Genomic DNA, 27,656 nt, shown 5'->3' on the forward strand with positions numbered 1-27,656 from the left:
ACTAGCTCTTCTGATTGGATCATTACCACAGTGGTCAAGAGCCCACTGGATCCAGAGGACCCGCTTGGATCCCAGCATTACCAATCACTGGGTGGCCTGGGGTAAGCTATTGGACCTTCCTGTGCCTCAGTATCTTGACGGTTATGATGGAGCCCCACAGGTCTTTGGAGATTCACTGAGTTAATGCTTATAAATTGCTTGGAAGAGCACCTAGCCAGCATTCAGTAAGAGTCAGCTATTATTGGTATAATACACATATATACAGTGCTTAGGATAGAGCTGGGTGCTGTGAGGAACCCCTGTAATCCTAGCTACTCAGGCTGAGGCAAGAGATCACATATTCAAGGCCAACCTGGGCATTTGGCAAGACCCTGCCTCAAAATAAAAATGAAAACAGTTGGGGATATAGCCCAGTGGCAGAGCATCCCTGAGTTCAATCTCTGGTACTGCAAAAAATGAAGTACCTAGGGTAAAATCAGTATGTTGGTAGTACCCTTTCCTCCCCCCGCTAGAATCCAATTCTGGTCAAAATACACGTCCCTGTCACAGGAGTGGCAGTAGAAAAGGGTACTCCACAAAATACACTTGGTCAACACTCCACAATACCCTTCCAAGTCTATAGATCCTCTACATAGTTCCATAACACAATCCTTGTAACTCAGTTGACAGCCTTTGTATTTGGAGGAAGCGAGACTAACGGGCTTCCCTTGATTTTGAATCCCTTTGACTGGCCCAGGGAGGCATCTTGGATCAGAATGCACCTGGCAAAACAGACATTCCTGGCAGACGGCAGGAAGTCCTGAGGTGGACCCCAGGAGATGCTTGCTTCTGATCATCATTCCAGGGGCGAGCCGCATGCTTGTGCTCTATTATCTTGTGCTTAGTACTCCATGAAGCCACTTGGACACAGAGGATGCACAACCAAAACAATAAGCTGACATCAGCCCAACCTCTAGCTGTCAGGCAGGATCTCATCAGCCCCAAGCGCTTGGCCTTTCAGAAGAGCCTTAGGAGGGTGTGGAAGACAAGAGATCAGAACCAGGTAAATAGGACAAAACTAGCGTTAAGAAAAAGAAACACACTGGCGTTTATACAAAAACATTTTATTTACTGTTCATATTTCTTCTTCCCATCTCTATCCCCCAACCTAAACCCAGACAGCTTCTAAGACTTCCAGCTATCTGGGTCTTGAATGTGGGGTGCTAGGGACATGGTTGGAGGTTGTGAAAGGTGGGAATCTCCTAACCCACCAGTTGTGGAAGTTGAAAGAAGCTTTCCTGTCTGGCTGAAGCTACAGCAGCTTCCCAGGATAGCCCCTCAAGTCAGAGGATCAATCCCCACTGGACGGTCATGAAGAAGACACAACATGTCTCTCAGGGGCCCAGAGGCTCCCAGTTACTCCTTACCAAGCCAAGGCTTTACAGCTGAACCAATCTCTCACCAAGAGATGGAGCCCAGTGGCAATGTGTGTGTGTGTGTGTGTGTGTGTTTTGTGTGTGTGTGTGTGTCGCGCGCTGCAGTTCTGAGTTGTCATCAACAAACAGGAAGCAGGAAGAGGCTGGCCTGGTGGAAATGAGATGGGAAAGGGAACAAAGGGTGCAAAACAGGTGTGTCTGGGGTAGGACTACCTGTTAAGAGAGGTTATGGTCCCTGTGGCAGGAGGCACTTCTGGCCCCACGACCACTAAAGATGAAGCAGGGGGCCCTGTTCCCTCTTAGACAAAGGACAAATGACACAATAAACACTTTTGGTCTGAGAGTGCCAGGAAAGGGCACCTGTTGGCACAGAAAAGGGCAGCCAGCCCCATCTGGAAGACATGGGCATAGCTGCCTCTCTGGCCACCACAATCTACTCTGAGAACTGTCACCCCTGCCTCTGCCACTATTGCCCCATCACAAGCTCTGCTGGAGACTATTGCTGCCTGTCAGACTCCAGCTGGTGGGACAGAAATAAAGACCCTGAGCTCCAGGGCCCTGCCCTTGGGGTGAGACCTACCCATGGAGAAGTCTGGCTCTTTCCCACAGTCCTGCTGCTTTAAGCCAAACCTACAGAACTCTCCTGGGAGGGCACTTGGCCCACAGGTTCTCTGGAAGACGAGATTCTGGGAAAGCGCTCTCAGAGCAAGAAGAGCCTTGGAATAGTATTTGTTCTGTTTTCATGTTCCAGGTCCTGCTTTGCAGGCTCAGAAATCTGAGTCTGCATCCATGAGCTCTGCCTCCATCAGGTTGGTGCGGGAGTGAATGGGCCCCAGACCCTGGCGGCGGCCCTGAGCCCAGGCCATGGGGGCTGGGACACTGGAGAGAAATGGATCCTGATGGGGACTGGGCTCTGGGCAGAAGGGGTTGGAGACCAGGGTCCAGGCTCCCTGTCGGCAGGATTCCCCAGACCCCCAGGCCCCTGCAGCCACCAGGCATTTCTGCCGGGGTAGCTGAGGTAGCCGAGGAACAGCACTGGCAGCAGGGACAGGGGCAGGGGCAGGATGGTGAAGCTCAGGGGCTGGTGTCAGGGGGCACACCTCCTTCTTCCTCTTTCTTCGCTTCTTCTTCCGGCCCAGGCGCTTCTCTAGCTCTGGGGAGATCTCTGCCTCAACTAGCCACAGGTTGGCTTGTTCTTCTGGGGGTACTGTCAGAGGAGAGAGAACACAGCCTGGGGCTCTGCCTCTGTCCTCAACACCCTTCCCTCCCCAGCATCCCTATTATTCGTGTGTGTGTGTGTGTGTGTGTGTGTGTGTGTGTGTGTGTGTGGTGCCTGGGATTGATCCAGGGCCTTGCATATGTTAGGCAAGCACTTTATCACTGAGCTACACCCTGAGGCCTGCAGCACCCCTATTCTTGAGCTCTGGACTCCCATTACCTTGACCCCACACTTCAGATCTTCTGGGGCCTTTTCTTCCTCTTCCCCCTCTGGTAGTCCCTGGTATACCAGGCCCAGGAATCCCCAGCCTCTGTGCCTATCACCTTCCTACAGAAGCCTAAATTTTCATACCTGGAGTTGCCACAGGAGTGACAGACACATCCTGGGGCAGTATGGCTCCTCTCCGAGCCACCATCTTGGTGACATGCTGGGCCCAGGCAGAGGAGACATCAGCTGAGGGTTCGTTGAGGTCAAAAGCCAAACCGGCTTTGGAGATGGAAAGAAAGATGGAATAGTAACTTCCCTCTCGGTGACTCCTTCCTTATCTACACCATTCCCCTGAGCCATTCCCTCCCACTCCGGTGGTCAGAGAAAGGCCAGCCTGTAACTGCAGAGATCTCTACCCTTTCAGAATCTGAGGGGGGAGCAGCTTCAGGTCCCCAAAGGGCCTAAACAGAGGTCAGAAACCCAATCTTGAAACCCTGGCTTACTCTATCCCAGAGAGCAAGTGGAAAACGCAGAGAAGGGGAGGGGGGAACCCTCACAGACCATGAACAGGAAAGAGGGGGAAGAGAGGCCCCCAGAGGGGGTAAGGCAGACTGGAAAAGAATGAGCACGTGTGAAGGGATCACAGTCTGTCAAACAATCCAGTGTCCTGGGAGGGAGGGGCTGAGCACTCGGGAGTTAAGTGGCTTGAGGGAGGACAGGGCCAACTCACCCACAGGCCCGTCGTGGGAGACGGTGTGCATGCTGAAGGACAGCTCCTGGCCTGGGTTCTGCAGCAGCTCTCGCCGCTTGGAGAAGGCCTTGGCAATCATCTTGCTCTTCTTGATCCGTTTGGGCTCGTCATCACTCTGCCCAGTCAACCTGAGAGCAGAAAGCATGGAGAGGGAAGCGAGGAGCAGTTACTTGTCATCAAATCTTGTGAAAGACAGTGTCCAATTCCCTCTAGGTTAGGAAGTTCTGAGGGTCTTAAGTGCCTCCAGGACTCTAAGGAATAGAGACCTTCCCTGCAAAGAAGTGAATCTAGAACAAAGGGCTCCTGTGTACTCTGCTGTCAAGTCACCAACTTTCACCAGATACTGCCCACTAGCTCAGCATGTGGCCCAGGCTTATGCCTCAGGTTGCCTAAGGACAGGTGACACCACCAGGGGGCGGTGGTTAGCCACAGAGAAGGCGTCCTCAGGCTGCTCAGTGCAGTGCTCTGGAAAACAGCAGCCCAGGACAGAGAACTGGACAAAGTCTAAAGGTGGGGACTTGAGGCTGCAAGTAAGACAGGAGGAACAGGATGAGCTAGCTGCTGATCCCACCTGCACCAGGTGCGCCTCCAGATGAGCAGCGTGGCCTTGGTCCAGACCCAGGTGCTCATGGCGATGCCAGTGCCAAACATGGCAAACAGGTTGATCTTCTCCACCAGGAGGCTGGGGCGATTCTTGATCTCACAGTCTGGGATGGGCTTCTTGGTGGGCAGCCCAATGGTCACATTGGCCTGGCACCTGTGGTGAGGGATGGTTGACAGGTGAGTCTGAATCTAATGGGAAGGGATTGAGACTATCAATCCAAAGACTTTGGAAACAGTACAGGTCTCATGGTACTCTTGGGTTGTTTTGTTTGCTTTGGGCTGGGATCAAACCCAGGGCCTCACATGAGTGCTCCATTGCTGAGCTACATCCCCAGTCCCTCACAGTTAAAACTTCCCAGGCTGGAAGCTGGAACCTTTAAGAATGAGCCTCAAGCAGTTCGGCCACGTGTCCACATTAATGGACATTTTAACTCTTGCTCCTTGAAAATAGCAGGTGCTGCACTTCAGGAAGTTGAGATGACTAACTCTCTCCTAATTCATCGTCACTGGTCCACAAAAAATGCACAGGCAAAACTAGCAGGTCATTAACCTGTCTGAGAGAGGTATCCACTGCAGTGCAGGGATCTATGGAGAATGCCGTACAAGGTACAGAGAAATGGGACCAACCTTGAGTTGATCAGAGGAGGCAAAGGATGAAAATGTTTCTTAGCAATTACAAACACACCAACCCGTCAGCCAGCCAAGGGGTATGTATAGAAGGGCAGAGTTGAACAGGCACTCAAAGGCTCTTTGCCAGGCCTGGCACCGCACAGAGCAGCTGGTATCTTGGGCACTCAGACACCATCAGCCTCATCTGAGGCAGGGACCTGGCAGACTCCTGCTGCACAGCAGAAGGGCTGCTGTCCTTACAGCCAGGGCTCCGGCTCCCACCACAGCCACCTCTAAACCCAGTCCCCACACTCACAGCACGTAGTCCCGGAAGCTGCGTTCCCACTCAGCCTGGTTAAAGAAGTCATAGAAGTGGCAGCTGAAGGTGATGAGCACAAAGCCAAAGGCCAGGAAACCAAAAATGCCTGTGGAGGACAGAGGTATGATGGGATGGTACCAAACAGACGCCGGAGCAGTGTGGAGCAGTGTGTGTGTGGGGGGGGTGTCTGCCCTACTGAGGACTGAAAGGCAAAAGCCTAGGGTGGGTTCATGCTGGGCTCGGGTCAAGAACTATATTCTCCAAAACAAAGCGGGAAGGCCCTTGAGGCAAAGGTAGGAGGGCTCACATGGGAGGGAAGTGGGCACACGGAGCAGTCCTGGCTCAACTTGCTTCTCCCTTCTGAGAAGCACTTCTTTTGAGCTGCCACCACTACTACCACCTACACACATACACCTTGTCCTTGTCCCATGGTTTCTAACTCGTCCCACTGAATTATTGCACCCTGGAGGTTCCCAAGCCCCAGGAGGGTATAGTGTTGGGCTGGCCAGGACTTCAGACCTAAGGCCCCTGGGGGCCACTCACCCAGGCGGAGCATGGTCTCGTTGATCTTGCTGGCAGCCTTCTCACTCAGCAGCCCTGGGTGGTTGCTCTTGATGGAGAACAGAGTCATGACTCCTGAACAGAAGGGGGACCTCACAAGTTAGCAGGGGTGAGGCCACGTTCCTGAGAGGGATGGGTATGTAGGGGAGGGTCCCAGGGCCTTGGAGTCCTGGGTCGAATTACACCTGTGCGACTTAAGCTTGGAGGACTGGAGACACTGAAGAATGGGAGAACAGCGAGTAGCAATTCTGCCACGGGCTGGAATGACTGGGGCAGCATCCAGACAGCAGAGGGGAGAAAGAGGGACTACCGATCCTGACCCAAATGCCAGGTCAAAGTTTTCTGATGGAAAAGGCATAAAACAAACTCAAGAACAGCACTGTTCAAGAGAAATATGCTGTGGACACACATATAATCTTAAAAATTCTAGTCAGTATATTTTAAAAAAACAACTAATTTCAATGTAGTTTATAAATATAATCTACCCAAAATATAACCACTCCAACATATAATCCATATAACAAATCATTAACAGTTATTTTCCTTTTTTTGGTGCTTTTTCTTTGAAATGGAGCGTGTATTTTACACTGATAACACGTCTCAATCTGGACTAGCTGCCATGCAGGTGGCTAGGGGCTACTGTACAGGATGGCACAGAGATGAGACATAAATCAGAGGCACAAACACTGCCAGAAAGGGAGGAAAGAAGGCGGAACAGAAGGCTGATGGTTCAGTGGGAGGAAACTGAAACTGACAAAACCCAACAAAAATAAGCTAGATACAGAGGCTTGCTGTGGGGTAGCAGATTGAGACAGGGAAGTTAGGGACGAGTAAATCTGTGCATGTTGTGAAAACTATGTGTGTGTTGGGGGTAGGAAGACGATGGAAACCAAACTCCAAAAGGCTGGCAGTATAAAATTAAAGACAGCACACACAACCAATGGCCACAAGTGGATCCACGTGGACAGAGTGGATTACCCAGGCTGGTCATCAGACAGATGTACCCTGCCAAGGGGAGACAGGGGCTGGACTCCAGCCCAAGTTCCACTCAATAAGCCATGAGCCCTGGTCAGGGCTCTGGAGGAAGGCGTACATTTTTCTGGCCAACACAAAGGCGCTGTCCCATAACAAGAGCTCATGGTACTGCACCTGCCTAAAGGTCACCTTTTTCTACACTGTGCCAAGAACTGGTATGAGTTAGCTGCAGCCTTAGTGTGCAGGTAGCAGAGCTGGTGGCCCTTGTTCCTACTTCCACAAAGCAGGCATTCAGCACACGTGTTGCCCCATGGGTCCTGGCCTGGTCCTCACTCACCTCGGATGAGGAAGTAGCCTCCCACAATGAGCACCAAGCCAATTGGGGCCAGGACAAAGCCAGCGCGGTATCGGTAGTTCTTGTAGCCCACAAAACAGATGCCGCTCACGGAGTCCCCATCCACCTGCAGCAGGAAAGTCGGGGAGGGACGGTTGGTTACTGGTTGCCTCTCCCAAGACTAACCCACTCAGGTTGCCAGCCCCCACCAGTCACTATACCTGGGCCACAGCGAGGATTGCCACGGTGAGGACAAAGGGGAGTGACCACGTGAGCAGGTGGAAGTAGGAGGTCTTGCCTGAGAGTGGTTGGTAGGTGGTGCCCAGGGCTTTGAAGGAGGTGTGCCAGGCATAGGTGAGGACCACAAACCAGACCACGCCAGCCATCAGGGCATAGTATACAATGACGAAAATGATGACGCAGGACAGGGTCTCGTTGGAGCTGTGCAGATATGTGGGTGTCACTTGGGAAGGTCAGTTTGTACTCCCTCTACCACTTCTCCACCCTGTCCCCAATTCCTGGGCTGCTAAGGTCTAGAGGGCTCTTGGAGCATGAGGACAAGACCCCAGTCACATATGAAGAGGTTCCAGAAGATGCCACTTTGAACAGATGCCAACAATCCAGGTTCTGAGGCAGAAGCCAAGGTCAACATAGAGACCAAGGGTGAATCTAGTGAGCTGAATCCTTCCCTGAAATCCCACTTTCAGTACAACCTGTCCCTTTTGTGGGAAGTGCTCACTACAGTTTTCCTCCACTGCCCTGCCCTCTGGGTCCTTAAGACACTTACGTGGGCTCCCCAAGTCTCATGGTGCCATCTGCTCGGCACACGATCTCCCGGCGGGCACCGTCCATGAACTGGGCCAGCCAGCCAATGCTGCCCACAAAAAAACACGCATTGACGTAGAAGAGAATAACCGCAGGGTAGCGATTGGAGTTCCGCCAGTCAGCCACAAAGGTGGCCTAAAAGAGAGAGTGGCCGTTCTACCAGTGAGAGTTATTCTGCTGCCACAGACGCCCTTATCTGAACCCCATCATGACCCTTCCTGGGAGTGCCCCTCCCCCAGAGCCCAGCCCTGCAATGACAATAGGGCTCTTTCCCTGTTTTCTAGGAGGTGCAACCACCTGCACTCAAAGAGTGTCCTGTCCACCCTCGTGACTGACCAGGGTGAAGAGCGTGCAGAGCCCGGTGACAGCCCCGAAGGCCGCGATGTAGCTGTGCATGTCCTGGTGCTCAGCCTCGGTGAACAGCGGATTCTGGCACTGGATCCCGCAGCCCTCCACGTCCTCGTACCAGCTTTTGGGGTTGTCTGTCCGCACCAAGGGTGCTTCACACTGACCAGAACTGTTGAACTTGATGTTCTGCACCTCATTCTGGCACCAGGGAAGGGGAGAAGGCAGTGACGAGGGGAGAGCAGGTCAGGGAGGAGCCTCTTCTTTAGAAGAAGGCATCAGGGGCAGAGTGCATGGCGTCTGGAGACCCATTTCCAGGACTCAAACAGCCACTCTGTGCCTCAGCTTCCCCATCTCTAAGAGAGTAGTACCTACCCTATGGTAGAGTTTAGGGGTTAAATTAATAGATGTAACATGCTTATCATGGTATTTGGCATGTACTAAATAATAACTAGTATTATTACTATCAAATTCTTACTATTGTTATCATTTCAAATCTCTGCTTTCCCAAACTTGATCTTACCCCCTTGTCTTGGTGTCTCCAGCTGTATGATCAGCTCCCTAAAGACAGTCTCCTCTCATCCATGACTCATGTAAAATCCCTACACCTAACAGAATGGGTGCTCAAGAAAAAAAAAAAAAATTTGCTAAACTTGTTATCTTGGATCCGTAGAGAAACCCTGATAGATTGGTCCAGCCAGTGAGTCACAGTTTGGGTTTGTGGCTCATGGCTCCCATGGCTGTAGACTTGAGGTCCCCCAGGGAAAAAGACTGTGGCTTCCCTGCATCCTGCTGGACCCTTTCCTATGTTAGGTCAGCCATTGCAGATCCTGCCCCCTAGGCAACTCACCGGGCAGCCTTCAGGGAAGTGGTCAGGGGTACAGCGCAGGAAGTCAGGCCAGCCCCGCTCCCGCTCCACAATGGCACAGGGGCCTCGAGTGGCTTGGCAGAGGGTGCGGCTGGGCAGCTCCACACGGTCATTCTCACACTTGGGCATGTACACCGCACACAGCAGGGGCTGGATCACTGCCCAGCACCGAGGGGCGTTCCGGAGGCCTGGGGAGTGGTGACAGTGTGGGCACACTGCAGTGAAGACCCCTCTTCATGCAGATCCACGGACACAGCTGCACCCCCTGGTCCCCAGGCCTTTGCCACACTGCAGGCCATTACTGCTCAACCTGTCAGGCATGACATACCTCAACAGGACATCAAGACAGGACAATTCTTTGTGCCTCAGGACAGTACCATATATTGCAAGACATTTAGCATCCCTAGACCTTGCCCACTAAATGCCAGCAGAATCCTTAAGTCATTGTGACAACCAAAAGATGCCCCCACTCACTCATTACACTCACTCACTCCAGGGGTAGCAACTAGTAGAGCACCTGAGAGGAGCTTCTGGGACACTGTTAATAATCTAGTTCTTGATCTCATATTGGTTACATGAGAATATTCACCTTGTGAAAATCATGCAGGATCTATGCACTAATCTGTACGTACACTGTAATTCAATTAAAATTTTAAAAACAGCTGCCATTTCCAAATTCCCTGCTAGGGAGTGGCAGTGCCTCTGGTTGAGAACCCCGGAGGGACTACCTTTTCAGGGTGTTTTTGAGCCCTTCCACAGAATTCTTCCAGGGCAGGAGGCTGTGGGACTCAATCTCATCCCTCCCAGGGCCCATTCACCAGAACCCAGAATGGTTTTCCCTTACCCAGCCCCGAGAACACTTGTTCTTACCAAGCTGAGGTGAGAGAGAGAAGAGGTGGGGGCTTAAGAAGAGGTAGTCAGAGGAGCCAGGAACTCCAGAGCCAGAGGAGGAAACAGGAGATCAGACGGAGAGAAACAGAGGAGGCTCCATCCAGTGCAGAGGGAGGAAAGATGTCAGCACACAGAATCAGACAGTGGTCTCCTGACAGCCCAGCCCAGCCCAGCCCAGGCTCTTCCCTGCTTTCCCCAGTAGCTGGCCTCACTCTGCTTTCTGTCCCCTTAGTCGCTCCTGAATCCTCCCTGCTCCAAGAGCTCCAACAAACCAAGCAAGAAATTGTATTAGGAGAATCTTCTGAGGACATGAGAGCCAGCACGGGCGACTGTCACCCTGTCAGGCTGGGGATGGTGGGGACAGGTAACTACCCTTATTAGAGAGAGGTGATAGAGTTGAAGGGTAAGGAGCACTGGCATTGCAAATTAGCCTGGCTCCAAATCTTGGTTCCATCATTTCCCAGCTGTGTGAGGCTGGGCAAAGTACTTAATCTCCATCTCCAGCCTCAGGCTCCTCATCTATAAAATGGGGATGATAGATTTACCTCACAGAACTGTTGTTAAGAGTGAGAGAAAGCATGTTAAATGTGCTTGACACAGTGCCTGTCAGGTAGTAAGCACTCAGGAAGGGCTGTTTTTACTAGTCTGAGGCCTCTGACTGCTCACAGGTCAGTCTATAAGCAAGTTCCTGCCAGTTATGAAGCAATATCCTACGGCAAATGTTCCCAACTGATTCAAATCAGAATCACCTGCAGAACCTTGTCACCTAGACGGAGACCCAGTCCCAGAAATTCTGAATAGGTGGGTCTGGGTCGAAAACAGAGCAATGAGTACCAGGGACAGGGTGCGGGGAGGGAGTAGCAGGAGAAAACACAGATGTTCAAGGTATGAGGGGGCTACATGCTCACCATCCCACCATGAGGTGAAAATATAAATGGAAAACGCATTTTTCTTTTCTTCCCACTTCCCCTTTCTTTCTTTCTTTCTTTCTTTCTTTCTTTCTTTCTTTCTTTCTTTCTTTTTTTTTTCAGTGCTAGGATATTATCACTGAGCTACATCACCAACTCCTTTTATTTTTATTCTAAAATAGGGTCTCACTCAAACTCATGACCCTCCTGCCTCCACCTCCTGAGTAGCCAGGATCATAGGTGTGGGCCACCACTCTGGGCTGGAAAATGCATCTAAAACACCTAAACAACGAGCAACCCAGTTTAGTAACACAGTGCACCATGGAGCATCAGGGGTTTCCTTCATGATCACACAGCTGACCAGGAGCTGCATTCTACCCAGCATCTGGAGAGAGGATAGGGCTGCACGTCGCAAGCCCAGGAAAAGATCTAATTCAAAATTCCAGGTATGGGGCTGGGGAGATAGCTCAGCTGGTAGAGTGCTTGCCCTGCAAGCATGAGGCCCTGAGTTCAATCCCCAGCACCACCAAAAAAAAAAAATTCCAGATACAATTTCTACTGAATGTCATTGCTTTGCACCATTCTGAAAATGAAAAACTGTAAGTCGAACCACTGTAAATCAGGGTGATGGAACTGTTCTCTATCTTAAATATAGTGACTAAGATTATACAACTCTGCATTTGTCTAAACTCATAGAACTGCACCAAAAAAACAGCTAGTTTTATTGACTGCTAATTAAACAATACATTTAAGCTGGTTGCAGTGGCACATGCCTATAAACTCAGCTAGTCCAGAGGCTAAGGAAGGAGGAAGGATCCAAAGTTCAAGCCCATTGTATGAATTCATTACATGTCAAGTTTGAATACCCGGTTTTCTCCCTGTTGTGGCTGCCTATTTAATCAGTGTTATAAAGATTGAATTATAAATTAAAAAAAAAAATAAAGTTCAAGCCAGCCTAGGCAGCTTAGTGAGACTCTGTCTCAAAATGAACTTCCAAATAAATTTTAAAAAGGGTTGAAAATGTAGCTACCTGGAAAGTGCAAAGCCCTGAGTTCAATACCCTGTACTAAAAAAAAACAAAAACAAAACAAATAATACATTTAAGATGACGGAGCCAGGCACAGTGGCGCATGCTCATAATTCTATTGACTCAGAAGGATAAGGAAGGAGGCTCACAAGTTCAAAACCAGCCTAAACAACTTAGGGAGACCCTGTCTCAAAATAAAAAATAAAAAGAGCTGGGGCTGTAGCTCAATGGTAAAGTGCCCCTGGGTTCAATCCCCAGTACCAAAAAAAGAAAACAAACAAACAAAAAAAAAAGCCAAGGAAAAGGCTCTCTGGAGTAAAATGTATTCTAGAGGAGCAACAGGCAGTTAATTAATAAAAATGCTATGTTACTTTTCTGGGTTTTATAATATCATTTTTCCTTCCCCCCCCCCCCCTTTCATTGTCTCTTACTTTAAAAATAAACTCTCTAGGGAAAAGATAGATTATTAATCTTAAAGGACAATTGAGGAGTCATCTAGGGAAAAATAGATTCTTATTCCCATTTCTTGCATCAAAGAAAGTTCCAGATAGATCAAAAATACATTTAAAATAAATTGAAGTACTAGAAGAGGAGATGGGAAATGTTTTTGTAAGCCTTAGAGTGAGGAAGGCCTTTTGAAGTATGACACAAAACCCAGAAGCCATGAAATAAGTTTAAAGAAAAGAGCTTCAGAAAAATAGGTACATTCAGTAGGATAAAACACAAATAAAATCAAAAGAAGAGCCACACGCTGAAAAAATATATTTCTAGTACATATCACAGGTAACGAGTTAATCTCCTTACATGCATACAGAGCTTCCAAATCAGTAAGAAATGCATACTCCTATAGAATTATGGGCAAAAGACAAATAAAATAGATCATACAGAGAAAACACAAATGGCCTTCAAAAACATAAAGAGATGCTCAGCCTCTTAATAAAATAAATGCAAAATAAAACCACAGTAAGATGTAACATTTTAACCTTTAGATTAATAAAACTTAAAACATTTGAAAATACTGTATTGTCAAGAGTATGGGGGACACTGGCACTTCTATATGTTGTTGATAGGAATAAAAATTAGTAAACCCCTGTGGAGACCATTTAGCATTATCTATCAAGATTTTATACTACCAATTCTACTTCACATTTTCCCAAAGATAATATATGATTATTCATTACAGCATTGTTTATAATAGCAGAAGAGTAGAAACAGCTTGCCTCCATACCCATAAACAGAAGATCAGCTAAATAAAATAACACATCAGGGACTGAGGGTGTAACCAGTGATAGAGCAAATGTTTAGCATGTGTGAAGGTTCAAGCCCAGGAACCAAAAAATCCCCAAAATACCAAAAAATAAATCAATGTAATAGAACACTATTCAGGGTTGAATTACATGCATTGAAAAGGAATGATATCCAATATACTGTTTTTTTTAGAGTGACTTTATTTTGTATTAAAAAAAAAAAAAGTTTGTAGTTATATATGGACACATGTCTTTATTATTTATGTGGTGCTGATGATCAAACCCAGTGCCCCATGCATGCGAGGCAAGCGCTGTACACAGCCTCTCCAATATGCTTTTAATTTCTGTATTTTTGGGCAATGCTAAGGTGTCTACAGGGCCTGGTGCATGCTAGGCCAGCATTCTACCATCTGAGCTATATCCCCCCATCCATAGATCTTATAAAGCAATTAGCATAGATCCTCGAAAACAGCACTTAACAAATGGTAAATCTTTTTTTTTTTTTCGCAGGGCTAGGGCTCGGACACCAGGCCTGGTCTGGAGCATGCTAGGCAAGCACTCTACCACTGAGCTGTATCCACAGCTCCAATATGATTGTTAAATGGACAGTTGAGTGGAGAACAGTCCCCACAGCATGATACCTGTTGGGACTGAAGAGACTAAGGCCACATCTACATCTGGACATACATTAGACGTGAGGACATACAAAGAGGACATACAAAAAACTAGTGTTGGGGTTTGTCTGTGGGAAAGGAAAATGGGTAACTAGAAGCAAAAATGGGACTTAACTTTTGTTCTTTTTGAATTTGTACCATATGCATGTGCTACCTATTCTTTAAAAGCAATTAAGCGTAAAAGAAAAGAAAGAAATATAGAGGGCTGGGTGTGTAGCTCAGCAGTAGAGCACTTGCCTAGCATGCGCCAGCTCCTGGGTTAGGTCTCTAGCACTGCAAAAAATAAAGATAATAAACAAACAAACATATGTGTATATATACATGTATACTTACATATAAACACATGTACACACACACACACACACACACACACACACACATGTAACTAGAATGAGGGGAAGCTGTCCAGAGGAGGGGAGGTATTAAAACTGTAAAGAGGACAAATGGGGACATCAGCTTTGTCTGTCTGTATTGTTTTCTTTCTTTAATTTTTATTTTATTTTATTCTTTTTGGTAGTGGGGGTTGAACCCAGGAATGCTTTACCACTGAGCTACATGCCAATCCTTTTTATTTTTTATTTTGAGACAGGGTCCTGCCAAGTTGCCTAGGTTGAACTTGAAATTGGAATTGTTGTGCCTCAGCCTACTGAGTAGCTTAGAACCGAAGTGCACCACTGCACCTGATTTATTTCTTTTATCTTACTAAAACATGAAAAAAAAACAGAAGAAAAATAAAAACACAAGTGTCATAACACTAGTCTTTGTACATTTTTATGGTCATAGCCTTTAAAAATAGCATTTACCACAAATGGAACTAGACTTTTAAAGACTTTTTATGTGATTTCAGATTATCAAAGTTGAGAACCATGGCTCTAAGTTTGGTTTAACATTAGAAAATTCAATCGATGCAATTTACTACATTAACGGTTAAAGGAGAAAAAATTATATGATAATCTTCATTAACAGAAGATAGAAAAGATAATAAAATTCAACATGATAAAGTAACTGGCAAATTAGGATAAAAGATAGAAGCTATCTTTTTGTTTGTTTGTTGTTATACTAGGGATTGAACTATGGAGCTACACCTCCAGCCTCTTTTATTTTTTATTTTGAGACAGGGTCTTGCTAAGTTGCTGAGGCTGGTCTCAAACTTGTGATCCTCCTGCCTCAGCCTTCTGCGTTGCTGGGATTACAGGCATGGGCCACTGTGCCTGGCTAGAAGAAAGCTTTCTTAATTTGATTAAGTGTAATGATTTGTAAGAAACTGACACCAAACATCAAACTTATTGGTGAAAGGTGGAAAATCTTTCTCTTTGGAAATAAAAAATGCGAATAATGAAGGATGCTGTTACTATTACCATTTCTATGTAACAATGTACTGGAGGTCTGGAGTAGAGCAATGGGGAGAAATAAAAGATATACATCTTGAAAAAGAAGAAACAAAAGTCATTCACAAATGATTTGACTACATGTGTGAAAAAATTCAGCAAGTTTGCTGGATTCAAAAACAAGGGTGTTTCTTTTTTTTAAAGTGTTTTTCTTTATGTCAATAACAAACACAAATAAATGTTAAATGAATACATGAATAATTAAATAAATGAACAAATAAATAAATGCAATAAATGTTAAATGCATCATTTACAATAGCATAAAAAATAGCAAGTATCTAGGAATAAATCTAATGAATGATATTTAAGAACTCTACAGAAAACTATAAAAATATTAAGAAAATGAAATATTAAATAGAAATACAAATATTCAAAGATTGGAAGACACTAAAGTAAATAGATCTATTTAAAAGAATTTCAAATTAATCTACACATTCAATGCAATCTCAATCAAAATCACCAACCTGTATTTATACATTACAACACAAAGCACCAAGAACAGCCCAGACTCTCCACTAGACACAGGTATATTATAAAATAGAGGTTCTTAGCTTGTGGTTCACCAAGAATTCTTGGAACAAATTCAGGAGTCCATGAACTTGGATGGGAAAAAAATACACCTAACTAAAATTCAGCCCTGCCTCTTCTATGAATATAAGCAATATACCACAATAATGTTCAGCACTACTGCAGCTTTATCAAAATGGCATCAGATATTTTCATCACAGATATCTCTAAATCTTGTCAATTCCATCACCATTTGGACATTATGGTGAGAATTATACTTGTACTATTTCTTATTTAGCTAATAAAGAAGCACACATGTGTTAGACCATAAACTTATTTCTTTATATTCGATTCTTTTTTCTTTTTGGTGCTGGGAATTGAACCCAGGGCCTCACACACGGGGCATGCATTCTACCACCAAGCTACACCTCCATCCTGTACTTCGGTATAATTCCTTTCCTTTATGACCCTATAGACTTTTAAAATTTATTTTTAAAATTGTAACTGATACACAGAAACATGAAAGTTGTACCTATTAATGGGGTATCATGTAATGTTTGACACATGTACACACTGCATCATGTTTAAATCAGGTTGAAACATTTATCTCCTCAAACATTCACCATTTCTTTGTGGTAAAAGCTTTCAAAATCCTTTCTTCTAGCTTCTTGAGATACACAGTACCTAAGTGTGACCTGTAGTCACCACACTGTGCAATAGATAGCACCCCAGAGCTTCTTGCTCCTGTCTTAACTGTAGTGTCTGTTCATCAACCTTTCCTCCTCCTGACCTTCCTCCCTACTACTGTCCCCAGCACCTCTTGTAACCACCATCCTACTCTTTTAACCTCTAGGAGATGAACCATTTTTAGGCTTCACAAATGAGTGAGATCATGCACACTTGACTTATTTTACTTAACATGTGATCTCTAGTTCCCTCCACGTTGTCTCAAGTGACAGGGTTTTATTATTTTTCATAGCTGAAGAGTAGTCCACTGTGCATATGTACCACATTCTCTTTATTCATCAGTCTCTTTTTTAAAAATATTTTTTATTTACACGCAGTGCTGAGGATCAAACCCAGGGCCTCACACATGCCAGGCAGGCACTCTACCACTGATTCACAACTCCAGCCCCATATCCATCCATCTCTTAAAGGACACTTACATTATTTCCATTTCTTGGCTATTGTGAACAGTACTGTAATAAAACAGGGAAGTGCAGAAGTCTCTTTAACACACTGACTTCATTTCCTTTGGATATATACCCAGTAATGGGATTGCTAGGTCACACGGCAATTCTATTTTTAATTGTTGGAGGCACTTCCATATGTTCCATAGTAGCTATGTTAACTGCATTCCCATCAACAGTGTGTGAGTGCTCCCTTTCCTCCGTATCCTCTTCAGCATCTGCTCTCTTTGGCATTTTTGATATTAGCCATTCTTACTGGGGTGAGGTGATATCTCATTGGGATTTTGACTTGCATTTCCCTGACAGTGTTGAACATTTTATGTACCTGTTGGCCATTTATGTGACGTCTTAAAAAAAAAAAAAAAAAAAAAAAAAAAGTCTGTTTGAATCTTTTGCTTGCTTTTCAACTGGGATTTTTTTTTTTTTTCTATTGAGCTTGAGCTTTTGAAGTTCCTTATATATTCTACATATATGATCCTATATACTTTTTTAATCCAATGTCTTTTACTTTATGAATTTAAAAATACTATGTTAAGAAGGAGTGTTTAAGTTTTACCAGACTGCCAAAGAAGTCTATGCCTCAAAGAAGGTGAAGAACCATGATATAAAGATAAGGTAATTAAGATACTATGATACGGGCAAGTAATAGACAGACAGACATATGGAACACAATAAAGACCCCAGGAAAAAAGTGTGTGTGTGTGTGTGTGTGTGTGTGTGTGTGTGTGAGATTTGTGGCAGAGTAGGGGAAAAGAGAGATTCCTTTTTTAAAATTTTTATCTATGTATTTATTTATTACAGCACTGGGGATTGAATCAAGGGTCTTGCACATGCTAGGCAAGTGCTCTACCACTGTGCTACATCCCCAGTCCTTTTTTCATTTTTTAATTCTCAGACAGATCAACTATCTAGGCTGGTCTCAAACTTGTAGTCCTCCTGCCCCTTCCAAGTAACTGGGATTACAGATGTTCACCGGCACATCTAGCTAAAAGATATCTTTTTAAGAAATGCTGTTGTGGGCTGGGGAGATAGCTCAGTTGGTAGAGTGCCTGCCTTGCAAGCACAAGGCCCTGGGTTCAATCCCCAGCACTGCAAAAAAAAAAAAAAAAAAAAAAAAAAAAATGCTGTTGAAATAATAAATATAAAACTCCAGGTGAGTTATATACCTAAAATGACAGGAAAATCTATTTCTAGAAGATAACGTCATAGAATAAATTTATGACTTGGCAGGAAAATATTTTTCTAAAAAAGCACTAATTATAAAAGTTTGATGAATGATACACTAAAGAACTTCTATTCAACAGAAGATGCAAAGAAAACAAGAAGGCAAACCACAGGAGAGCTTTTTAACACGTATAACCAGAAAAGGGCTTATATCTAGTATATATAAAGAACTCCCACAAATCTTGCAAAAACGGCAGCCCTGTAGAAAACAGGCCAAAGATTTAAACAGATTCTTCACAAAAGAAGAAATCCAAAAGCTGGGCATGGTGACAAACATCTGTAATCCCAGCTACTCAAGAGGCTGAGACAGGAGGATCACAAGTTTGAGGCCAGCCTCAGCAACTTAGTGAAAACCTGTCTCAATAGAAAGAATGTAGCTCAGTGGTAGAACATTACTTGGTTCAATCTCCAGTACCACAAAAATAAACAAATAAGTAAATAAAATAAGAAGAAATCCAAATGGAGGATAAACATTTGCAAAGATGCTTAACCTTACTAGTAATCAGAGAAATGCAAATTAAAACCACAGGGTTGGGGACATAGTGCTTACCTAGCATGTGCAAGACCCTGGGTTTGATACCCAGCACCACCGCCACAAAAAAATTAACATAATAAATATATACCACATTATGTACACTAGACTGGGAAAAATTTAAAAGACTGATAATACCAAGTGTTGGTTAATGATGACATTTTACATGGCTAGCAAGAGTATAAATTGGTACAAGGACTTTGAAAAACATTTTAGTACAAGATGAAGGTACGTATGCTTTATTATCCAGTAATTCCACTTGTTAAGAATGTACTTGGAAAAAAAAAAAAAAAAGAATGTACTTGGCACACGGAAAACAAAAGGAAATTGGGGCAGGATGATTTTTCCCTGTTAGTTTTAAAATTTTACTTTTTGGCAACCACACACACACACACAAAGAATGTACGTGGAGGGTTGGGATTGAGGTTCAGTGGTAGAGCATTTGCCTAGCATGTGTGAGGCACTGGGTTCAATACTCAGCATTGCATATAAATAAATAAAATAAAGGTCTGTTGACAACTAAAAAAAAAAAATGTACTTGGAAAAAAATCGTGCCAAGGTACATTAGGATATACATGAGAATACCCACAGCAATATTATTCCCAGTGGGCAAAAACTGGCAACAACTTAAATACTTAACAACAAAAAAATGGATAAACAAATTGTAGTGTTTCATATGATGGACTACTACTCAGCAATGAAAAAAGCTGCAATAACACGGATACCTTTTACCAAATAAAGGACTATAAAGGAAGTGAGACAGAAAAGAATACTTGCAATATAACTGTATGTATTCAAGCACATGCAAAACTGTTTAAGGATTCCAAAACTAGGGGTAAAACTGTACAGGAAAAAAAAAAAAAGAATGATTATCAAAAACATAAAGATAGTGGATCCCTCTGGAGGAGGGGGAAAGGGATGTGACTGGACAAAGTTCTCTACCCAGGTGTCAATTTATAACTGGTATTCAGGTCCTTTGTGTTTTATGCTCCTTTCTTTGGACCAAGTATATTCCACATTTAAGAAGTTAAATGTAAACCAAAGATGAAAACTTGGGCCTGTCTTTTTGTATTTTTATGTGTGTGTGTGTGTGTGTGTGTGTGTGTGTGTGTGTGTGTATAGATACAAACATACATATACACACATACATATATATTTGGGAAAGTATATGCATTTATTTATTTATAAATAATTTATTACCTGCAATTTATTTATTTTGTTTATAAACTGATTCTGATCATCAACTGGGTTCGGGAACAGCTCTAAGGAAATCCTTCCTGATCTGCCCCTGTAAATTACCTTGCAAGCACAAGGCCCTGGGTTCAATTCCCAGCACCGCAAAAAAAAAAAAAAAAAAAAAAAAAAATTTACCAACCATCACCAACAACATCCATTCACTCCCCTCTCAACTTGAGGTCTGGGAGGCAAATAAGAAATTTCTCCCAGCTTCTCTATTTCTTTCCTGCTGGTTGTGTCCAGATGGGCCACAACCCATGTACACACACAGAGGCAGTCAAGGCAGCTACGTGCTAGCTCTCAGGGACCGACTCCCTTGCCAGCTTCAGGCCTCTCTTTCTTACCCCATTTGCTAAGCAAGATTTGGCCTAAGGTGGACCATGGCCTGGACATTATGTTTGTCTGGTCAGCCTGGAATGCCTGGAAGGAGGTATTTCCAGCTGTAATGGGGAGAGATGCTAAGTGACAGAAGAAGCCCAATTCTGGAGAGATGAGAGACACAGGAGAGACCTGTACTACATACAGACCTAGAAATTAGACCAATCTGAGCTATAAACTTCTCACTCATGGTATCCTTCCAAAGTCCCAGCAGTGTGGTCAAGGAAGCACATGGTATTCCCCTCTCCACAGCAACTTCTTTCTCCACACCTGCTGGGAATCTCCACGTGGACAGCCAGTGAGCATCCATAATTCCTAAACCAAACGCACATTTTCCTCCTAAACCTACCACTCCACTACTGTTCTCTATCTTAGTGAAAAGGAATGACTTCATTTTCCATCTAAGCCTGAAACCTGAGTCCTCCTACTCATTCATGGACCACATCCAACTCATCAGCATGTCCTGTTGGTTCCAACTCTGACACTCTGGGATCTCCCCACCCCTCCATCCTGTTACTCCAGCCCTGACCACCCTCATCTCCCACCAGGAGTGCTTCACCTATGCCCCGATCAAGCAGCCAAGCTCCAGGCTTTCCCTACTCTGGTGGCTTCTTCATATGGCACCCAAACAGATCTTTCTAAAATGCAAATATGGTTGCACCTCTCCCTTGCTTAAAAGCCTTCAATGATTCCTTATCATCCTCTGATAACATCCAAACTTAATAAGGTATATGAACCCCTTTGCTGTCTAATTCTCTGGGTGTTATTTCTTACAATTCTGTCCCTCACCTCTCACCCACTTTGATCCTCCACTTTGATCCTCCACTTCTACTGCAATTATTATACTTCTTTGTAAATATAAGCCCTCTTACCTCTAAATCTTTGTACATGCTATTTCCTCTTCCTATCCCTTCCTACCCCAACTCAACCCTCCCTTGGTAATCCTAGATTCTTTTTTTCTCTCCCTCTTTCTCTCTTTCTCGTACTGGTGACTGACCTAGGAATGCTCCACAACTGATTTACATCACCAGTGCTTTTTTTTTTTTGGTACCAGGGATTGAACCCAGGGGCGCTTAAACACTGAGTCACATCCCCAGTCCTTTTAAAATATTTTATTTAGAGATAGGGTCCCGATGAGTTGCTTGGAACCTAAGCTGCCAAGGCTGGCTTTGAACTCGAGATCCTCCCGCCTCAGCCTCCTGAGTCACTGGGATTACAGGTGTGCACTACTGTGCCCAGGTCCTGCTTATATAAGTCATGGGTTAAATATCAGTTCCTCTGGATCTTCCCTTGCTCCCTAAAGTCCTTTATATTTCTTCAGCACCTACAATGTCACAGTACTTTACACATGTATTGCTGAAACCTGTTTAATTATCTATCCTCCCTTTTCTTAATTCGTACATTCACTTTATTTTAGATCATATCCCTTTTCACATAAATTACAAAAACACAATCCCTCCCTCATCTGCTCTTATTTGTCCTAATGAGAGAAATGTAATTTTATTTACACAAAACTAAAAATAGCTGCATTTACTTGTTTGTCCAAATTTTCAAATAGACTTCTCTTTTAGCACTTGCCTTGAATGAAGCATGATCTCTCTGTAAGAGCCAGATAACACTGACCATGTTTAACACCAAATCAAGACCACTAACTCAGGGCAGGACAAACCACTAGCCAGGGGCTCCCAGCTAAGGACCTGGCTATGATTTTCATACATGGCTCGGGTTCACCCTCCCCATACATGGACCCAGCTTGCACCAATACTTGCTTGTGGTCCTTCTTCACAGAACACAAAGTAGCAAGACCAAAGCAGAAAGAGTGCAACCAAACACACAAGGAACAGGACTGAGCTGAAGGATGGGGGAAGGCAGAAAGAAGAGTAGTAGCCTTGGGCTCAGTGCTTATGCCTCTGCAGGACCCTGCCTGGCCAGTTACTGAGGTTTGAACCTTCACAACAAGCAGATGGTTTTAACTCATGCACTCTCCTATCAAAACTACTTCTGCTAGCCCAGCAGCTGCTCTCAGGAGTATAGGCTAGAAAGAGGTCCATTCCCTTCCTCCTTGATCAGATGGTAGGCAGTTTTATACATGCATTTAACTTAGGAGATTTTAATCATGGGCCTCTGCAAAATAGAGAAGAGAGAATATTCTTCCGTGGTGTTAGTAAATCAGAACAGGATAAGATTCTAGTGCCAAGAGATTTGGATTTTCCATATAGCTGGCTCCTAAACTTAAGTCTTATTTCAGGTAGTGCTCAAAAACACCGTGTTGATCTTTTTGTTACTGTTCCTTTTATTATTCTTTCAGTCTTTTGCACGTATCTAACTTTAAAGACAGTTATATTTCCTATTAAACCCATTCTTACACAGTGTACCTATATCTATATCTTACATATTTGTGCAAACATATCATAAAAAGTGTATATGTAAAATTACATGGATTTTACACTACAGTATTTTTTTTTTCAAAGCTCCAGTGGTTACATATGGCTTCTGCCTTATAAGCTGATTTTAGAACCTGACCTCCACACAGGACATAGCTCCACTGTGGGTACTATTCTCCATGTTCTTCCAGCATCTGCACCAAGCCAGAAACTTTGTGGCCTTGTCCAACATTCAACAAAAGCTGAGAACTCTAGTGGCCAAATTAACAATGGCTGGCAGTCTACATATACTACTTCCATTAGTATCCTCACCAGATTTGGGGGTCAAGTTAAGACATGGTACACTCAGGCCTATCAAAAAAGAAGGTTCTCAGGTCTGCTCCTGGTTCCTTTTTTTTTTTTTTTTTTTTTTTTTCTTTCAGTCATAGACAGTTTTTAAATCAAACTGGCTAGAAACAGGCATGACAAGGCCAGTTCCTTCCCCAGGGCCCTCTGGACACCAAGTCCAGAAAAGGAACAGGTGAGGAGATAATCCACTCTACATTGCTAACCATCTGTATGGTTTGGTATGCAGTTTTCAGGCTCTGCCATGATCCCAACCCAAGAAGGCTCTGGGGCTTCAAGTGTCAGTGAAAGTATCCCAGACTTAAGCCTTGATGAGTCTGAGGATCTAAATTTCTAAAATACACACATACAACTGTTGGAATTGTCTCTTCCTTCTTAGGCCTAGCATGGATCGGAGTTCCCATTTTTCGGATGAGGAAACTTAAATGTCCTGTGAAAGCACGTCAAAATCACAGTCCTCTAGATTTCCTATCTCTTGAATCAAAATCTCCAGATAGTTTGATTACCACTCAATGATTTATCACCAGGGTGCTTCTTTTCCTTCACACATTTCACAAATTTACACCCACCCCTCCCCTCCAAAAGCCTAAATCCCTTTCACTTCCAACCTTTCTTTTTTCTCTCCAATTCCGATTTCTCAGAGGTCTGAACGCCGCCTTCAATCTCCAAGGACCCTGCTTCTAAAGTAGATGGAGCATCTCCTCTCTCTAAAAAACGTTCTTTCCTGTGGCTCAGAGCCCCCTCCTCACGGGCCTCTCATCGCTCACCCCCAGTTCTTTGCTCGCCCACTCTGCCTTTTATGATCATTTTCCTCAATTTCCTCGCTTTTCCTTCCCCAGCATTTAAGGTCCCCTCTTGCAACGTAACCTGCCCCCCAAAGTTCCAGACTCACTCCTCCAACTCTCCCGAGTGCGGCCCCCGCCCTCTCAGCAGCTCAGGCCGGAGCCTAGTCTTTCCGCCAGTGCCCCCACCCCACCACCTCAGCCCCAGACCCAGCCCGGCGTGCTTACCCGACCAGAGCACGAGCTTGCCGTGCGCTTCCTCCTGGGAGTCCGAGTCCCCGGCCAGCAGCGTGGAGGTGGCCCCGTAAGGCAGAGCCGAGCCTAGGCACACGTTGAAGCGCAGCGGCTCGCAGTGGGCGGCCCGGCCGCAGTGGCTAAGCAGCGGCGGAGGGCCGGTCACCGCAGCGCTCCTTCTTGCGCTCCCGCCAGCGCTCCGCGGCCCAGGCCCGGTCGCGTTCCCGCTCAAGGCCGCCCCCCGGCCCGGGCCCCCCAGCAGCAAGAGCAGCAGCCCCAGGAGCGGCAGCTCGGGCCCCCGCGCAGGACGGGCAGCGGCCATGGCCAGACCCGCCAACTCAGCAGAAGCCCCGGCGCTCCCGCCCGCTCCCCAGAGCCCCCCGGCCACACACACAACCCTGGGGGCCGCGGAGGAGGCTCAAGCGACCTGGGCACCCCGTGAGTTCGGGGCCGGCTCCCCCCAGACGCTCAGCGCGCCCCGGCCCCTCGGCGCCCAACTTCGCAAACTTTGGAACCCGGGGCCCATGTTGGGCGGCAGAGGCCCGGGCCGGGATGCTCGACTCCCTACTCCCTCGGCTTGCAATCCAAGTTGTCTTCACCCCCGGGAGCCCTCTGGGCCCCCAATTCTCAGCCCCATTCCCTCTCCCACCATTAAAACCAACTCTCGGCCCCACGATGGAGGCCAGGCGCCCGCTGGGGTGCGGGACTACGGCCCTAACTCTATCCCGGGCTCCGCCCCCGCGCCAGCCCGCGGCCCGGCCGCCACTTCTGCCCAGCGCGCCGCAGCCCCCTGAGTTCTCCCCGCCGACTACCCGGCTCCTTTGTTGCTCTAGCTGGCCCCGCTCTCTGGAATGCACGGGCCTCGCGGAGCCAAGCCCGGCCCCCCTCCGCTGAGGCTGGGGGAGGGACTGGGCGAGGGAGAGAAAGGAGGGGAGGAGAGGCTGGAGAGGAGGAGCGCGAGCTCCGGCGTCCCGGGGGCCGCGGCTGGGGAAACTGGTGAACCCCCTATCCCGCCGCCGCGAGCCAGAGTTGGGTGCAAGTCGTGGCCCAGAGCTTCAATAAGAGACCTAACGGCACCTCGATTGGCCTGAGGATCGTTTGACTTGATCATTGGCAGAAGAGGACTTTTCTCCTGGCTTACTGTGGATAGAGATGCAGGAGATGCCTGAAGTCAGCGAGAGCTTCCTTTCCAACCTGCTCAATACCCCAGCACCGCCAGTCTTTCAGGCTTTGATTAGAGCTTTCTATTTATCCCAGAGTCCCATGGAGAGGAAACTGGGTTTGGGGCTTCCCGCTCCTCCAAATCTATCTTGAGACCTGTGTGTGAGAGCACCCAGCAACTCACAGCAACTGCCTCGGATACCGTTACCTGTGGGCAGGTGTCTGAAACCCAAAAGTGCCTTGTGAAGTTTGAACTGTGATTTCCACCGAATGGCCGAGACGTTTCTTTGGTTATGTCTAAAGGAAGCCAGTCAACCTTTGATAACTCTTGCTGTTCATCTGCCAGAGGAAGTTTCTGCAGCTCCCTTTCCCACCCAGCTCTTTTTGCTTTCCTCACTCATTCATGCGCCTGGTTTTCAACCACAGCACCGGATTTCACCCTGCGCAGTTTACATCCATAACCAAGGGTCCAGCCAGGAGAACCGACTTACCTTGAGCAACTTTTTCCGTGTCACTGATTGGGCAGCTCACTAGGGAGATTTCTCTTACCTCTGGAAGCCTAGCTCATGGTCTGGCTGAAGTGGACTATTTCTGTTACCTTTGATCCTTTAAAACCAAATTAGCTAATACACTTAAGCTACCATCTTTAATTGGTACCCGAGTTCCAGAGGGAGGAGCAATTTAATTCAATTTAGACAGTCTTCTTGAAATCCTAGTATGTACATAATATAGTTATATCCTTGAAAAACTTGAGAATTTGCATTTTACTGTGGAGACAAAGCTGACACTCTAGAAACACACAGAATCATGGACAAAAGGCAAAAGGCAGGAACCTTCTCTTACTCTCTCTGTATCCACAAAACATCTAGTTCAATTGAATATACCTATTAGTCATTCAGTTAGCTGCCAAAATGGGGTCTACAGTGAGTATGCTATAGGAACTTAGAGCAGATAGATCAGGGGATAGAAATGGAGTAGGGATTTAAGTGTAACTAGGAGGAGGAGACCTGGGTACTATATGTGGGGGAAACTTTGACCACAGATCAGACCATAGCTGGCCTGGCAATCTGGACATAATAGTAGATAAGATATGTAGGAGAAGTTATCAGGTGAGAAGCCTCAAATGATACAACATGATATTAAAACCCAATTCTATTGGCAACAAAGGAGCAGTGCAAATTTTTTGATCAAGAGAGTGAAATTAATCATAACTAATAAGGTGATGTGAGGATGGTATGAAGGATAAGAGGCTGGAGGCAAGGGACAATTTTGAAGGAAATCACTAGTGATTTATGAAACATGTGGAAATAGACTGTGTCATTAGGGGAGAATATTCCTACTGGAAAAATAATTTAAAACATTATGACCTACTTCAGTTATTTTTTTCTGTAATAGAAACAAAAGGGCTGTCATAAGATGTCCTCATCTGCATCACAGAGAAAGCAGCCTTGAAACCTGAAATCACACTAATGCTTTACTTTGTGAACTTTCTCTGCTTATTTTCTTTCTAGTTGTTACTGTGGCAGCTTTGAGGCCCTGTGACATTTTCTTATGCAGTACTCAGTATTCCATTTATTCAGAAGAAACATATACATGTGCTCAGGCAGCCCCTTTTCTCTGCTTAAAAACATCAGCAGGTAACTTTTCAAGTAGAAGGCTCTGCCATTCCTTGCCTGGGATTTCTTGGGAGGTATGAGGAAGATCCGCATAGTTGTGATATACTGTGCTCCTTTGCATTGGAGATAGAAGAGAGGAATTGAGAAGATCCTAAAACGTTTCTTCTAGCCAAAGTGCTCTTCCCTTCAGGGGGAGGGAGAAGATATTTTAATTTCTCTGTTACACCTGCACACACCTCTGTGTCTGTGTGTGTGTATGCGCGCCCATGCACATGGACATGTGGTCCTATTCACTAAGCTTCAGTGTTCCTTTTGGGAATTCTGTTGGCCCAGCAAAGGGCAGCAGGAAGGCAGACTGATGAATGCGTTTGTGCTGACCACACCTACTGGACCAGGTTCCCCCATCAGTGGCAGATGCACCAATGAGATATTCCTAAAATACAGAAGGAAGTAGATGAAGGTTCAGGAATCCTGTCAAACAGTAGTTTGGGAGGAGACTGTTCAGTGAGGACTGTAGAAAGGAAAATTTCCTGGTGTTCTCTGAGCTGCATTCAGGGTCCTAGACAAATCTTGCCCACTCCCTCCTTCAGACACACCAAGACTGCCTATGTCTGTTAGAGACTTCTCAGTGTGACATGCACTTCTGGTCTCCAACCTGGTGGCAGCTTGCATAGCGTTCCTTTCCTTGAGCCAGAGCCTCCACCACCCCCACACAGTGCCTCAAGAGTCTTAACCTTATCTGCATGTCATAACACAGTCTTTTGTCAGGGCCATGAGAAGCTGTCCTATGTTGACAAAGCATTACAGTACTTGATTTGCTACAAGTAGTTTCTTGATTTCTGAGTCATTCTCATCAAATATCTTGGCATTTTGAGGTCACACATTTATTAATGACTTTTTG

The 27,656-nt window shown here is 45.6% G+C and overlaps 1 protein-coding gene across 2 annotated transcripts; it reads right to left on the bottom strand.

Moving 5' to 3' along the window:
- Window positions 1-1,087: 1,087 nt before the first annotated feature.
- On the bottom strand, window positions 1,088-25,046 carry SMO (smoothened, frizzled class receptor). Of its 2 annotated transcripts, none has more exons than XM_079149787.1 (12): window positions 23,973-25,046; window positions 9,014-9,219; window positions 8,155-8,364; window positions 7,781-7,953; window positions 7,215-7,434; window positions 6,997-7,120; window positions 5,667-5,759; window positions 5,121-5,229; window positions 4,164-4,349; window positions 3,572-3,720; window positions 2,986-3,120; window positions 1,088-2,622 (listed from the first exon to the last, which is right to left on the bottom strand). In XM_079149787.1, the coding sequence occupies exons 1-12, from the start codon at window positions 24,298-24,300 to the stop codon at window positions 2,183-2,185; spliced, it is 2,373 nt and encodes a 790-aa protein (XP_079005913.1). In that variant the 5' UTR covers window positions 24,301-25,046; the 3' UTR covers window positions 1,088-2,182. The 2 variants fall into 2 exon arrangements, with proteins under 2 accessions (XP_079005913.1, XP_079005914.1); XM_079149788.1 differs by lacking the exon at window positions 23,973-25,046 and adding an exon at window positions 9,902-10,050.
- Between the last annotated feature and the right edge of the window lie 2,610 nt (window positions 25,047-27,656).

Source organism: Sciurus vulgaris, assembly GCF_902686455.1.
Source record: "Sciurus vulgaris genome assembly, chromosome: 8".
NCBI lineage: Eukaryota > Metazoa > Chordata > Mammalia > Rodentia > Sciuridae > Sciurus > Sciurus vulgaris.

Coding starts and splice junctions, on each gene's coding strand:
- SMO (XM_079149787.1), bottom strand. CDS start 24,300: ATGGCCGCTGCCCGTCCTGCGCGGGGGCCCGAGCTGCCGCTCCTGGGG. Junction 5,760..6,996: donor AGGCTACTTCCTCATCCGAG/GTGAGTGAGGAC, acceptor CCTTCTGTTCAG/GAGTCATGACTCTGTTCTCC. Junction 5,230..5,666: donor CGAGACCATGCTCCGCCTGG/GTGAGTGGCCCC, acceptor TGTCCTCCACAG/GCATTTTTGGTTTCCTGGCC.